Source organism: Octopus bimaculoides, chromosome 3 (genome assembly GCF_046866305.1).
Source record: "Octopus bimaculoides isolate indiv1 chromosome 3, ASM4686630v1, whole genome shotgun sequence".
NCBI lineage: Eukaryota > Metazoa > Mollusca > Cephalopoda > Octopoda > Octopodidae > Octopus > Octopus bimaculoides.
The window spans coordinates 32,996,904-33,012,088 of NC_142930.1; the positions used below are offsets into that span (position 1 = coordinate 32,996,904).

Consider the following 15,185-nt stretch of genomic DNA (forward strand, 5'->3'; position numbering starts at 1 on the left):
AAAAGAAGCTGTATTACAGTTCCACCCAATCTATGTTAGAATGTAAGTAAATATTAAATCACAGATTGTGATAATTTTGCCATCTATGAATTGTAAATGAATAAAGTACCAAATTGTTGAATTTCTGATTCTAAGTTTTATATTTGTTGCAGGTTTTGTTATATTCTCTTGTCTACACGTATTTTATGCTTTGTGTCAAATCAAGAAAAACATCACTTTCAGAGCTAACATGGATAAAAAAAAGAAACTTGAGTGAGCCTACTCATCTACAACAAAGTGGATCATAATTAGCATGAGATCCTCCACTGAGGAAGTAATGGAACCAGCCTGCCAGCTGCAATCTTTCCCTCACAAATCAAAATTCTAGTAAACTTCATAAAATCAATTCTAAATAGGTACCAAGCTGGTTGCTTGCTGTAAGCAAAACTTACACTCTCCAATTGAATCTTTCATTAACTCGCAATACTAAGTTCAATTACTCTCATGTGCCTTCATTGGCCAAGGTAAGATCATTTTAAGAAATCCATGGTCAATCATAATTCTTCTACACTAACATAGGTTGGATACTTATTTCTGTGCACATATTGATTTCCCTATATCTTTTCTACATACTTCTTCTTGGTCTTATTTCAGAACTTAAATCAGAAAAATTTAATTATTTTGTGGACCTTAAATAACTTTCCATCCCCAATTTACACCACATTTCATCTTCCTGCATCCAGAGCTTCTCTAATTCCATCAGTCTTTCAAATAATAACTTTTAGTTCATGGTTTACCTATACTTCTGGTTACATGTCAGAAATTCAATTACACCATTTCTGTATCCAGAAGGACTATCTTCATTTTAGTCTTTGAAGAAAAGCCCAAGATTAGCATGGAAACATTAAAAGTTTGGGGTGGATAAAAAGCATGAAACCTACCATGACAAGACTAAATGAATGCTAGAATTATTTATTCTCCTCTAAATACTTCTTTCCATATCCCATGTACAAACCTAAACTGGTATTCCATTCCATCCAAATATTTTACGTATGAATTTTACTCTCTGCTAAACGATTAGAAACTATTTCTGTTCATTTGTGCACTATTGAAATAATTAACAATTTCACAAAATTATTACAAGCTCTCTATAAATTGATATTAATTTTTTTTTTTTTAAGTGACACAAGGACTTAGTAAATGCTTAGCAAATGCTCAAACTCTTTCTGTAATTTCAAAGACCATTAGAGAAAAGGGATGTGTCCTAAAGATTCCAGTACTTTTCAAACAATAATAAAAACAATAACCCTACATGGTTAAACTAACGTAGTCCATTTCGTATAAGAAATACGTAGAATTTGAATGTTTGATGTATATTGACATGATCACTTTATATTATTTTTAAGTGTTAATTTTTACTGAAATAAAAATTATGTACCGAACAAGTTTATACCTTAAAGAAACTTTTATACATTGCTCACACAGCTAACATACAATAAAATAACATTGTAAACCTCAAAACGCAGTAAAGCTTAAAAAACGTTTAGAATACAATTTTAAAATAATTTTCCCTTTTCTTTATTAAAAATTCATTTTCAAAAAAATATTGGGAGATATATGTATATAAAGGCATAGAATTGCATTTGAACAAATTTCGATATAAAGTTATGGGAATTTAATTACATGTATATCTAATTAGTAAATGCCTTTACATTATTGCAATAATTTGGCTGCATTTTTGTGGTGGTCTTCTGTTCTGATTTTATAATAGAAAAATCCACAAAACAAAAATGAAAGGACAAGTTCACCATTCATTGTCATGGGGTTGAAACTTTCACTCGACCCTCCCCTTAACTGGAAGAAATCTAAGGCACATGTGAATAATGTGAGAAAATCTATAAACAGACTTTCTTTTGATTATTTGATAAACACAGATGGTGCAAATTTAAAAACGTAAGTGTTCATACACACACACACACACATACATACATACGTGTGTGTGTGTCAAATCAATTTTTTTTTCTCTTTTAACTAATAGAAGCTCATATATTCAAAAGTAAAAATTATTTCTTACTCTTCCACATCCTGCCATAGTTGAAAATTTCCCAAGATCGATTCCGACCCACGCGTCCATTAAATCACAGATTAAGAAGTTTTGCACAGATGCTATTTCAGTAATGGAAGCAATATTTCCTTCTTCATCACACAACAAATTAGTTTTGTTCTTGGTTATTTGAAGTTGTTATCGTTTTTATTAACTTGGTATAGTAAGTAGAGGCATAACATGCTTGGATGTGTGCGCTCATTTGAATTTCAGCGTGCGTGCATGTTATGAACTTTGTGTGTACATGGGTTTAGGTGTCAACTGTATGTGCGCGTGTGTGAACATGTTGAAAATTTGTCGATTCTTAAAATGATTTCGTAATAATATTACCAACACGGGTCAACATTTGGAAATCTTTCATCACAAACTTAGTAAATGAAAAAGTTTGGTGTTTTGCCTTTCGTTTACATCTTTGTCATTGCAGATCGTCCTTCTCAGAGACCTGTTCTTGTTGTTGTTCCTGTACTTTTTGCAGTTTGGAGAGAAGAACATCGCCAAAAGAATTTCGGTACTCGGGACTGACGTTGTCCAAGAGACTGTAGATGGTCTCAAAATATTTGCCATTACTGACATTATCAAGGCTATCGAAATCATGACCGACTATTTGAAAACCTTCTGTAGAAAGTTGTACGCAATACTTTTGGTTTTCTTTCGTGCGTAGATTGAGATAGATCAAGTTATCGGCCGAGGGAAGGACATCTGAAAGCTGTACACATTTCACAGCATAAGCGATTTCATTTACAACTGACTCTGCCTCAATTTTTAGAGTATATTCCTCGTCGTCGCACAAAGTGGAATCGGTGTCTGCCATTGTAACAGATAAGATTGTTTTGGCGTTTTAGAAATTGATAGAGATTCTTTTGAGTTAATTTCGTTTAGTTTAGTAAAATCACAGACTGGTTAAAAACTTTGGAAAAGTGTTTGTCGAGTCAATAAAATCTCCAAGATCACAGAATTTAAAACTTTTTTTAGGAATTATATGACATAGAAAATTAGATATGCTAAGAAAGTTAATAAAAGTATGAGACAGCCTCAACTCAAACGAATTTTTTTCTGTCTGACTCAATGAATGTGTGACGTCATGTTTACAATTCTTACCCTCTTCCTGGCGGTATTATCTATCACTACCACCATTCTGGAGGACAGTGGAAATTCCTCGCGATGGTTAACTTTTGTGCTGTTAACGGCTGTTCAAGTCGTGCAGATCGCGATAGAGCTAACTCATTTTACCGTTTGCCAGCCATCATCACTAACCAAGGAGAAGAAACTAGAGAAAGATCGCGAAAACGTCGCGAACAATGGATAGCTAATATTAATCGACCAGATTTAAAAGAGACCAGTTATGCATATGTCCGGGTGTGCTCAGATCATTTCATATCCGGTAAGATGGAATCATAATTATGCAATACTCAATACTCTGTTGTTGTTATTGTTTCAGTCGTTATCTTCCAAAACGAATTCTTTGTTTTTATCAGTAGTCGTGGAGGGAGAAATCAACGAGAGTCAGACATGTTGGATTCCCATATTATTGTGGTAGTTTTGTATAGATTCTAGCTTGAAACAGTTTATATCCACCGTGACGTTCTACTAGGAATAAGGATTATAATTGTTTATAAAATTCGGTTGTAAATGATTAGTAAATAAAAGTTGTCAACTCACGAAAAGAACCGGCTCTTTCAGTTATGCCTCCATTCCTCCACCTTATACTATTAGCTCTGACAATGCCTCGCTGACAACATCGTGAGCATGTGTATGTCGAGCTTTTTCATGGAATGTATTCTTAACCTCAAAACAGAATTTGTTCGATGCTGCCTCAGAATATTTATTTTGTCGAGTTGGTAGTAACAACAACAGTTGTTATTACTATTATAGTTGTTATATCAAAATACATAGAACTGAACAAATATTAACTATTCAATGAACATGTTTTAGCTAGCAGAGCTATAAAACTTGCGATTCCATTGATAAAATACTGTTGTTGTGAACATGCTTGTTACCTTAGTAATTTCATTCGGTGTGAATTGCGTATATTTTCGTTAAATATTCAGTATGATCATTATCTTTTCGCTGATTAGATTTAAATAATTCCACGATTTAGGTAAATGTCAGTTTATAACACAGAATATGTTAACATTAGCACGTTGTTTATATATTACATAATAGTCTTTTATTTCTTCGATTGTTCTTCTAACTCTGATAATTGGTGTAAATATTCTGTAGAACTAACTGCTACCAACTGAGTGCCAAGGTGATTAGAAATGGTCGGTCACTTCACGTATTCCATTATTTGCCTCTCTGAGATGCAATGGTAAACATAGTGGGAGCAGCAGAACACGCTGCCACTTGTCTCGATATTCTTGTCATGCGATATCATGTAATTCGTTTGAAGTCAGTTGGTGTTATAATATAAAGATCATATATATATATATATATATATATATATATATATATATATATATATATATATATATATATATCAAGACGATAAAGAATGTTTTAATAACAGATAGCACTACACAAAAGAAGTAAAAAAAATGTACACAAAAAAACAGGTCGTGATTAATTCATAAAATATAAACACAGAATGCAACGTACGTGAATAAATAACGACACTAGCTTTGTTGTATAATGCGATAAGCGTTTATTTGTTTACAAACAAACATTCATAATTCTTTAAGATCTATACTAGTTTAATCTTATGTCAGCACTGATTACACAGACCTATCATCAAAGTATTCCATTCATGGCTATTCTGTCTTTTTAGAGGGGTGTGTTATAAATGACTACATTGTCGAAAGTATCCAAATATCCTTGTTTTAAGACCGTGATGTACTATTTAAGGAGATTTGCTATTTCTAGCAGGGTAAGGAACCATGTAGAGGCTTCTTCGACGGTCCGATATATAGAAGTTGTCGTTTAGACACTGGATAGCACTTATCAAACAATCCTGTGATTAAAAACATTCCACCCGTGACTATCCCATCTTTTCCCTATATACGGGGAACCCAAGACCATATCCAAAGTGTCATTTTGTAAGACAATAGTGTATGATTTGAGGGGAAATTGGTTACTATTTCCATCGCTTTGAACGATCGCTCAGAGGCTCCTTCGTTGACTTAACTCAATTTACAGTTATTGTTGTCAGTATCTTTGATGAACAGGGGGACAAAAAGACACTTTTTTGTTGCAACTATACGTTTTGTTTTTGTTTAGTTTTTCCTACTGTAGTAGTTCTTTATTAACCATGATCGAACAGACCCATTACCAGAAGAATTTCATCCATAATTACCCCGACTTTATAGGGGTACTTGGGACTACGTTAGGATTGTAAGGTGTGATTTTGTTTCTATTTCTAGCAGATCAAAGTCAAACGACCACCTAGGCATCTATGTTGAGTGTTGGATTAAATACATAACTTCATTATTGCAGACCACCTTCATTCTTCAAGCATTTTATGTTAATTTATTTGTCAACAGCTCCGACTTGTAAAAAGAAGTGACACGGTGGATAGGTAGACTCGTTAGAACTTGGAACACAATAATACTGTATTTGGTTATAGCCTTTTACATTTCAAGTTCAAATCCTTTAAGAAGTTTGGTTATCTTAAAAGTTCCTCACAATTAAAGTAACAACTACAAGTATTTACTTGCAGATCCAAACTGAAATTATTCAGTTTTAGCTTCAGCTAGGATGGAAAGATTTTTCTTCATCTTGTAGTGTCACTACATCTGTTTTAGTGTCAGAGTTTTTATCATCAATTTGCTGAACATATTCCTTACTTTCCTTTTTAACACTCCAAAACTTTGAGTGTAGATTTTTTTTTTTTTTTTTTGTCGTGCAATTTATCTATCTTCCCGAATGCAGGATTTTTCTCTTTATTTATTTTGCATGTTGATAACCATAAAATTTGTATTGAGAAAATTTATTCATTTTGCTCAAGTGATAATCATTGGAAACTCTATCTCTACTTTATGATAAATATTAATTCTTAGAATGCAATATCAATTCCTGTAGTGTGAATTTCATGTGTCAAGGACATATTTCCCAAATACAGTTATTTCAATATTCTTGATCTTTGAGATATATGATACAGGTAAGCTCTCAATAAGTCTCATTTGTATTAAATCATCTTCAGTTCTTTATTCAATTTGACCAGGTTTACTGGACTCACAATATCAAAGCCTGTTACAAAGTTGATGCCAAAACTTTAAAAGGATTTTTGACACAGAGATATAAACCTATTTTGACTGTCAGTGATAAACTTCTATTTTAGATTCACATTATACACTATCATTTCCTCTATTCATTGAAACACATCCATCAGCTACTTCAGATAAACCATTAGTAACACTTTACTAGTAGCCTACCTACTGATCTTTAATAATTATCTCCTTGATACCACCACACTCCTTACTATCATTTGATTTCTTTGCTCTCAAGGTTGCTGTAATGCATCTTAACCATGTTTCAACAAGTTCAAGATCAGTCAGTACCAATTCAGAGCTTGCCAATGACACCATTGTTGTGATGTAAGATATAACAATAAATAGTTTGATAAAGAACATCTTTATTTACCAGGTAACATACAATATGTAAATAAAGGTTCAATGTGGCATGTACAAATTTGTCACAGTAACTGCAGTAGGGACTCTGACTTATCAAGCTATAATCCATCTAATCTTCTCACTTGTATAGCATTGACTGTTTCACTAAAATATCTTGTTATTATATCAGAAGAGGAGCTTATTCACCATCATCATCATCATCGTCGTTTAACGTCCACTTTCCATGCTAGCATGGGTTGGACGATTTGACTGAGGACTGGTGAAACCAGATGGCTACACCAGGCTCCAATCTGATTTGGCAGAGTTTCTACAGCTGGATACCCTTCTTAACGCCAACCACTCCGAGAGTCTAGTGGGTGCTTTTACGTGCCACCAGCACGAAGCCCCATTATCATTTTATGTCCTCTTTCCATTCTGGTATGGGTTGACTGAGTGGTCTTCACTGTTTGAATCATTTCTTATGAGAGCCACTACTACTAAAGACTGGTGCTTGTATGTGTCATTTGGCTTGGTTTCTGTCACCAGCTACTTTGCAGAGTGTATTGGGTGCATTTTCTTGTAGCACCTGCACTAGAGTACTCAGTAACCTAAGGAGATAGGAAAGGGTGCAATGACAGCAGAAAGGTCAGAAATGGGTGATTGAGAGGAGGTTATAGGACTGTAAGTGTAGAGAATATCTAATAGCCCAGGATGTGTTCATTTGCTCAAGTGGTCTAAGAAGAACATAGGAGAGAGAAGAGGAGCAAGACATCAGAAGGGTTGGAGTGGATGTAAGAATGGAAAGGTCAAGAGTATACTGGGAAAGACAAAGAGATGTTAGAGGGTAGAGTCAGTAAAGCAGTATTATTGGCAATAGATAGGGTGAACAAAGGTAAGTGTAGATGGTGAGATAAAGGCAAGAATTGGAGTTAAGTGACAATAGAGGTAACCCAGAGGAGTGAGAGTGCTGCTGGCTGTAGTACAGCAAGGTGAAGCTAGAGTGTATAGGGTGGGTAGTCTCTGACTTTTCAATGCAGTCTCTTATATATTGACTGAGAGAAGAATAGGGGTGTCAGAATGAAGTAAAGTGGCTGATGCAGTCTGTACAGGTTGTGGCAAGATAAGAGATAGAGAGCTAGGAGTGATGAATAAATGGAAGTCATGAAGTGGGGAGTGAGTAATAGATACATGAAGTTCAGCATGAGGAATATAAAGTGAGAAGGCAGTTTTGTCATGGGTGAATGGTTCTTTTGTAGCCTAGCATAGTCCTTTGTTATCTCCCCAATATACATTACATGCCTGTACCTGTGCACCCTCCTCTCTTGCACACAATACTCAATCTTATACCCAGTTTTTCATGTAGCTTATTTGTACTCTAGTGTCCATACACACTAACATTCATACCCATCAAAACATGCTGGTTTCATTTCTTTCTAGTCTTTACAAGTCTTCTTCATTCTAAGCCTATATTTTGCTATCATGTAACATTGCTGTTCTAACGTAGGTGTCACACATTCTATCCTTTACTCTGAAGTAAAAGGCCTTTATTTCCAGCAGTGGTAATAAGTCCTTGAACTTTTTCCAACCATTTTTACTGTGGCTACAATACATACTTTCTGTATAACTATCTTCCCTGCTAATTATGTCTCCTAGATAACAGGAGTTATGAACCACTTCTAATGAGACAACCTGGCATATAAGTAAATCTATTTTTTGTGTGCTTCTAATATGTATTGCTTCAGTGCATCTGCCACGTACAAAGCTTACTTTCTTTACTGGCCTACCTGTGATTCCACTACGTTTTTTGTGTGTCCATAATTTACATTGTGTTCAGTATATAGAATTTATACCTACTCTTTTTCTGCATATGAAGCAAAGCCATTTCCTTGCAAATACCAAGGTCTTGTCTTCTTTCTTACATAATAATATCTCTAACACCTTGAGGCCTCTTGATTCTAAATTTCACTATAGATTCAGTTATGAGAACTAGACCATCAGCACATGGGAGTTCCTATGGCAGCCAATGTTAAACTCCTTTCTGATAAACAGTAGGACTATGAGGAGAGGACTGAGGACTAAGCCTTGATAGACTCCTGCCATTATGCTAAATTTGTCACTAAACACAATGTTGACTCGCTTTACCTACTACACCTTTGTACATAGTTTATACAGCTCACAAGGTATTTGTCTACACCAGGCCTAGCCAACTCGAATTACATTGCAGGCTACTTTAATCACAGAAAGTCTTTTAGGGCCGCATGTATACTTTATGGACTTATTCTCATGCTATTATTACAATAACGAATGAATGATTGTTGATTCAACATGAAATATTATCGTTGCAAAAACAGTAGTCATCATCATCATTTAACGTCCACTTTCCATGCTAGCATGGGTTGGACAATTTGACTGAGGACTGGTGAGCCAGATGTCTACACCAGGCTCCAATCTGATTTTCCCTTCCTAATGTCAACCACTCCGAGAGTGTAGTGGGTGCTTTTACATCCCACCGGCACGAAGGCCAGTCAGGCGGTACTGGCAATGGCCATGCTCAAAATGGTGTTCTTTTTTACTTTTCATCACAATCTTCAATTTTTGATAAAATTTTTAAAATGTTTGTTTAAATAAACCCATTTCAAGAAAGTATCAAGTGGGCCACAAAAAATAAATCTGTGGGCCTCAGGTTGGCCAACCCTGGTCAACACCTAGTTCTCTTAACGAGTCATTTGTCTACACTTAATTTCTTTAGTAAATTAGTTTCATTAGTGAAATGAAATATGAAACTAATAGTTTTGTATTTTATATTCCATACTGAGAATTTCATATTTCTCTATAACTCTAGTTTCTGTCTAACCAGTTCAGGTACTAGAATCAATAATGTTGACTATAATTATCTGTCACCTTAACTTTCTCTTTAAACTTGCTGTATGTTCTAGTTGTTTGAGACAATCAACACATCTCACTTGCAATGTCTTCTTTACTGACGTAAAAAAAAAAGTATTTCTTGCACACCAAATAGCACAATGGCAGTTACAGGAAGACTTGAAGGAGGAATTAGCAGAATACTATTGCTAAGAATGTGACCAGAACACATTCATAGGCCAGTCTTTGATGAGGCTATAGTGATGATGATGAGTCTTTTACTACACTCAGCCATTTGACTGTTGCCAAGCTAAAGTCTTGCTTTCAATGGTTTTGGTCAATCATACTCACCCTAATATTTATTTTATCAGTTTTTGTTTATTGAGTGTCTGAGTTACCTTTTGATGTAAAGGGATACGTGCTGTCTTACATTGGTATATACAAACATACACACATGCATGTGTGTATGATTATAAAACACACTAGAGTGCACCTTAACTAATCTTAACTAACATTACTTAGCCCGTTCATAACGCTTTCACATGATTAGAGAAAAAGGGAGAGAAAGAGAAATGTCCATGACATGAGGTAGAGGGAATGTAATTGTAATGCTTTCACATGATTAGTTGAAGAGAAAGAAAAAGGAAACAGAAAAAGAGGATAAAGCGAAGAGTGAGACAGAAAAAGAGAGAGAGAAGCATCCATGAGGTGAGGTAGGGGGAATGTAATGATTTTAGCAGAGGGGTGATGTTCTGATGATGAGGTTAAAAAAAGGCAGAGAGAGAGGTGGTGGAGATGGAGTTGGAAGTGGTGGTGGTGATTAGATAGTGAAAAGGGTATTTTTTTTTTAATTGAACTATGTTTTTTTACATCACCTATCAGATGAGCGACTATCTTTCCATACAGACGCAACATAGGCTATGCTTTCAGGTTTTTTTGGATAAAGTTTTCAGAAATAACCCATTAAATTTACCATTAATTCCATGAAATATTCACAGGTCTCACTAGTTATAAGTAATTTATCAATGATTTTAGCTTACTACATTAGTATCTTGTTAAGAAATAAAACAGTGAAATATCTGACACACCATAGTAAAGAAAATATTTTACAATTCTCACATATGACAAAATTTTGTTTCTGTGCTCACATCACTTTTCCCGGGGAAGTCAGAAGAATGAATTTTCCTGTAGCTAGCTTTGTAACCATGTGATCTTGTGTTCAGCTCTACTACAGCCCTAGGCCAAGCAAAGTCTTATGGGTGGATTTGGTAGATGGAAACTGAAAGAAGACTGTGGTTTGTGTAAATGTATATATCTGTGTGTTTGTCCCTCCAGCAGCACTTGACAGCCAGTGATGGTTTGTTTACATCTTTGTAACTTAGCAGGTCAGCAAAAGAAACTGATAGAATAAGTACCAGGCTTTTAAAAAAATAAACACTGGGGTCAATTTGTTTGACTAAATCCATCAAGGTAGTACTCCAGCATGGCCACAGTTTGGTGACTGGAACAAATAAAAGATAAAAAAAGTGTATATACATAACACAATTCTGCAAAGTTTCTGTCTACCAAACTCTGTTCAGAAGTTTAGCTCAAGGTGCAGTGTAATGGGATCAAACCTAGAATCCTGGTTTAAAATTTCTTAAAACCACACAGCTATTTTGTCTTTTGTCAAAAAGTTCCTTCTACTGTCATCATTACTCATACTCTTCCAACAAGCACTGCTTGTCAGTTTCTTATTTGAAATTGAAGTGTTTATCCATAGTACACGTGAACTTTGACCTTTAGATTTAATGTCTCTTGTGAGCTTTACCTGTCATATGATGTTTTGTGGTTCCTAGCAACCAATCTGTTATATATTTATCAGTTGTCCAAACATATCTAAATCTAGCTATCATTCTATTTGTGTCTCTTTCTACTTAAGTTCTATTCTTTGATTTCTCTCTATTGACTGTCTCAACCACTGTTGCTGTTTCTACCTTGTTTTCTTTTTCTGCTTTTTTCTTAACTCTCATATTTCTTCTTTCTAGTTCAGCCTCCTTTTTCTTTCCACTCTGGGAATTCTATATTTCGGTTGAATTGGTTGGACTACTGCTCAGCTCTGTCTCTTAACAGCCGAGGTTTTACTTATCGGCTGTAGAAATTACTTTAAATTTCTTTGGTGAATGCTTTTTGTAAAATCAAAGACCTTAATTGCTGGGAATAAGTTACATGTTTACTCTTTGAAACTGGAATAATATAGTATGATAGATATGGGGAATATTTACAAAACTCTTGTTTCAACCTTTGGCATAAAAGAGAGAAATACAAAAGGAATGGGAGGTACTGTCAAATCCAAACACTTCTATTGCATCAGAAACATATACAGCAACAGTTTGGCATTTAAAGACCAGCAAGTGTACAACTGCCTCACAAATGGTTTATACAAGGAGGTACCCAAAAGTAACCGGAAACATTCTCTGTGGGACAAGCCCTTTGTAGTTCAGGCTTCTGCTACTAGAAGGCTTTGGGCTAACCAAAGCCTTGTGATTGAATTTGATTGATGGAAACTGAAAGAAGCTTGTCATATACTTATATGTATATATATGTGTATTTGTGAATCCTTATCTTGACATTGGATTAAAGTTATAAGCAAGCATCACTGTCATACAAGCAGTGTCATTTACTTCCAATCTTTTATGAAAACATGTCCAGCCTTGGTAAAATATTACCTTGTTTAGAAACAGGTGAATGTTAGTGACAGGAAGGTCTCTACTCATTGAAAATTTGCCTTGATAAATTTCACCTGACCCATACAAATATGGAAAAATGGAAGTTTAAATTGATAGTAGTAGCAGCTGTTGCTGGATGGATGTGTGTATGTGTGTGTATTAAGTTTATCTTTAAAAAATATTTTGTTTATTTTAAAATTTGTGACCTAATTTCCTGCATACAGAAAATGCTGTTTTAAACTAAAACTATATATTCTTATTTTAAAACTTCTTTGTACACAATTTTTTTTTTTTTTTTTTTTTCATACTATGAATATATCCAAACCTAAAAGAAACCTTTCTGATACCCTAGATAAGCAACATATATTTCACCATGTATGGATACTGACTTTTGGTAAATCAGTGCAATTTTTTTAAAATGTTTGTCTTTGTAATATACTTATTGTCATTACCGTTGTTATTTAATTGGGTACCATTTTCTTATTTGTGTAAATGCAAACTTGTCACCTTCAGAAGAAAGGTCAACTATTGGAATAAACATATAATTCCTGTGCCAAGGACACTTTCTTTTCGTTTAATAACTTTCATTCTAATTTTTTGAATAACTAAATAAGTGCCATTACACATACTATTTACTTGGCCAAGTAGTGTGTTGCTCAATGACTGCAGCCTTATTCTTTAGCTTTAATAGCTGCATGATGGCAAGCATGATACATTAACTCATTAGCATTTAATCCAGCTGTATCTGGCCCAAATATTCTTCCTATTTTATGTTCAAACTGGCCAGATCCAGCCTCTCACATCTACCCAGCATTTGTCATTCTAAATATAAACAGTAACGTTGCTGAAATCTGAAAGCTACAAGATAATGCATGATTAATTCAAAATAATGTGAATAAATAAGCATTATATTTAACAGAATAATCCAAATGCTAAAGGGTTAAAGGTAGTTTACAGAATCATTTGGGGGGACATAACTTTCGCAAGCCAGGAGGAGGTCGAAACTGACATTTCAGAGTTCTTCGCTTTGAAACCAAAAGAGTTTTACATTAATGGGATTAAAAAGCTTGTAAATAGATGGAAGGAAGTCATAGATAATCAGGGAAGGTACATTGATCATTAAATTTCAATTAAATATAACATTTGATCACTTGTTTTCTTTATTCAAAATTCGGACAGAACTTATGAGATGACCTGATATTATTAAGATTATTGTTATTAATGGTAAAGTAGCAGGAGTAGTAATAGTTAAATTTTTGTTTGTATATTATGAGTATATGACTAAAGAACTCACAGATTTCAAGCTCAACTGTGTCAAAAAGAAGTATTAATAATAATCTCCTTCTCCTGCATTTCCTTGAGGTTGGGTAACTGTGTATTTCCTTTGTGGTAGTGCACCTGTTTCTGTCTTCATTCCTGATCTCTCTCTCCCTTCAGTCAGGTAACCTTATACTTCCTCTACAGCAAGACACCTATAACCTTTCATCATCCAACACAAGATCACCTCCTCCAATGCCTCCTTCTCTCTTGAAAGTTTTTTTTTTTTTCTTGCAAGTACTTGATGACTCTTTCAGTGCAAGTGCCACTTAAAAGCACCCAGTCCACACTGTAAAGTGGTTGGTGTTCGGAAGGGCATCCAGCTATAAAAATCTTGCCAAAACTGATCTCATCTGTGCTTGTGCCATGTAAAAAGCACTAAGTCCACTCTGCTGAGTGGTTGGTGTTAGGAAGAGCATCCAGCTGTAGAAATCCTACCAAAACAGTCACAGAAATCTGGTGCAGGCTTCTGCCTGGCCGGCTCTCGTGACACCATCCCACCCATGCTAGCATGGAAGGTGGACATTCAACGATGAAGAAGAGGAATTATGGTGAATTCCATCAAGGGATTAGCAACAATGAGGCTTTCTGGTACTTTTTTGTCTTCCCTACTTGAAGGTGTATCAGGATTCAACAACTTGCTGTCCACTTGGAAAATGGCCAGGTTTACTTCACTCAAATGACTGCTGTACAGCAAGCATTGTCTAAGGCAGGGGTTTTCAAACTGTGTCCGCAACGATAAGACAGGGGGTCCGTGGACAGCAAATACTTTTTATGGGCAATTTGATTTTATATGTGTTTTTTAATCGAAATCTTTTAATTGGCAATAAACCTATTTGTTAAATACTGTTAAATAAATAAATGTAAAAATATATGTTATTTTAAGCAAATATTTATGTATAAATTTCGTAAGCGTTTATAAGGTAAAGTCTGAAATATAAAGGGGTCCGCAAGTCAAAAAGTTTGAAAACCCCTGGTCTAAGGGACAATACACTTATAGATTTAAGCTCTGCAAGTATGATAGCTTTGCAAAAACATTGCTGTACCATCAGGAACAAGATGCAATGGAGACAAAAAAAGTAAGGTACCCTTTTTTTATTGCACCATTGGAAGGGAGTATACCATAAACAATGAATGCATTGTTCAAAATCCCTTCTCTTTAAAGTGTGAGGTTCAAGTTCATTTCAAGATTGATGAAAAGTACCTGGCAAAATTTAGATCATCCACAGAGAAACATGTTTATATTTAGATTGCTGGAGAATGGTCACGATGGAATGCAACATAAAAGTTTCTGTATTTCAACCATCCTATCTTTCCTTTCACCATCCTGTTAGAACATTATGAACCAGCCAATCTTGTTTCAGCTTTGGCTCAAGTATCATGATGACTTTGTCAAAGATTTCAAGCATCAAGCTCAACAGATGCACCTCAGTATGAAAACAGAATGAAATCTATCATGTAGATTTCATTGACAAGCTCAAAGGCATAAATGGTCAAGGATTTCAAAAATATGATCTCCCTTGACCTAACTACACTGAAGGCAAAAGTCTAGCTACAGAAATTTTAAGACACTTCATATAATGTGAACAGTATCTGTAAATAACAGTGAACACAAACTCACTGTGGAGCAGAGGGCAGTCTACTATGATATTAGGGTTTGGAAAGAAGCTA

The 15,185-nt window shown here is 34.9% G+C and overlaps 2 protein-coding genes across 3 annotated transcripts in view; one reads left to right on the top strand and one right to left on the bottom strand.

Moving 5' to 3' along the window:
- The first annotated feature begins 304 nt into the window (after positions 1-304).
- Positions 305-15,185, top strand: part of LOC106872000 (uncharacterized) — a 45,806-nt gene continuing 30,925 nt past the window's right edge. The window contains exon 1 of one of the 2 annotated variants that reach the window (XM_089348777.1): positions 305-503. Coding sequence is in view for 1 of the 2 variants with exons in the window: in XM_014918797.3 (XP_014774283.1) it covers positions 3,245-3,464 (220 nt within the window). In the remaining variant the exon portion in view is untranslated. Of the gene's footprint in view, positions 504-3,167; positions 3,465-15,185 lie in introns of those variants that run through there. The other variant, XM_014918797.3, reaches the window with a different exon arrangement.
- On the bottom strand, positions 1,534-2,894 carry LOC106872005 (GSK3-beta interaction protein). The gene has a single exon (XM_052966794.2). It carries the CDS (start codon positions 2,892-2,894, stop codon positions 2,499-2,501), a length of 396 nt encoding a protein of 131 aa, XP_052822754.1. The 3' UTR covers positions 1,534-2,498.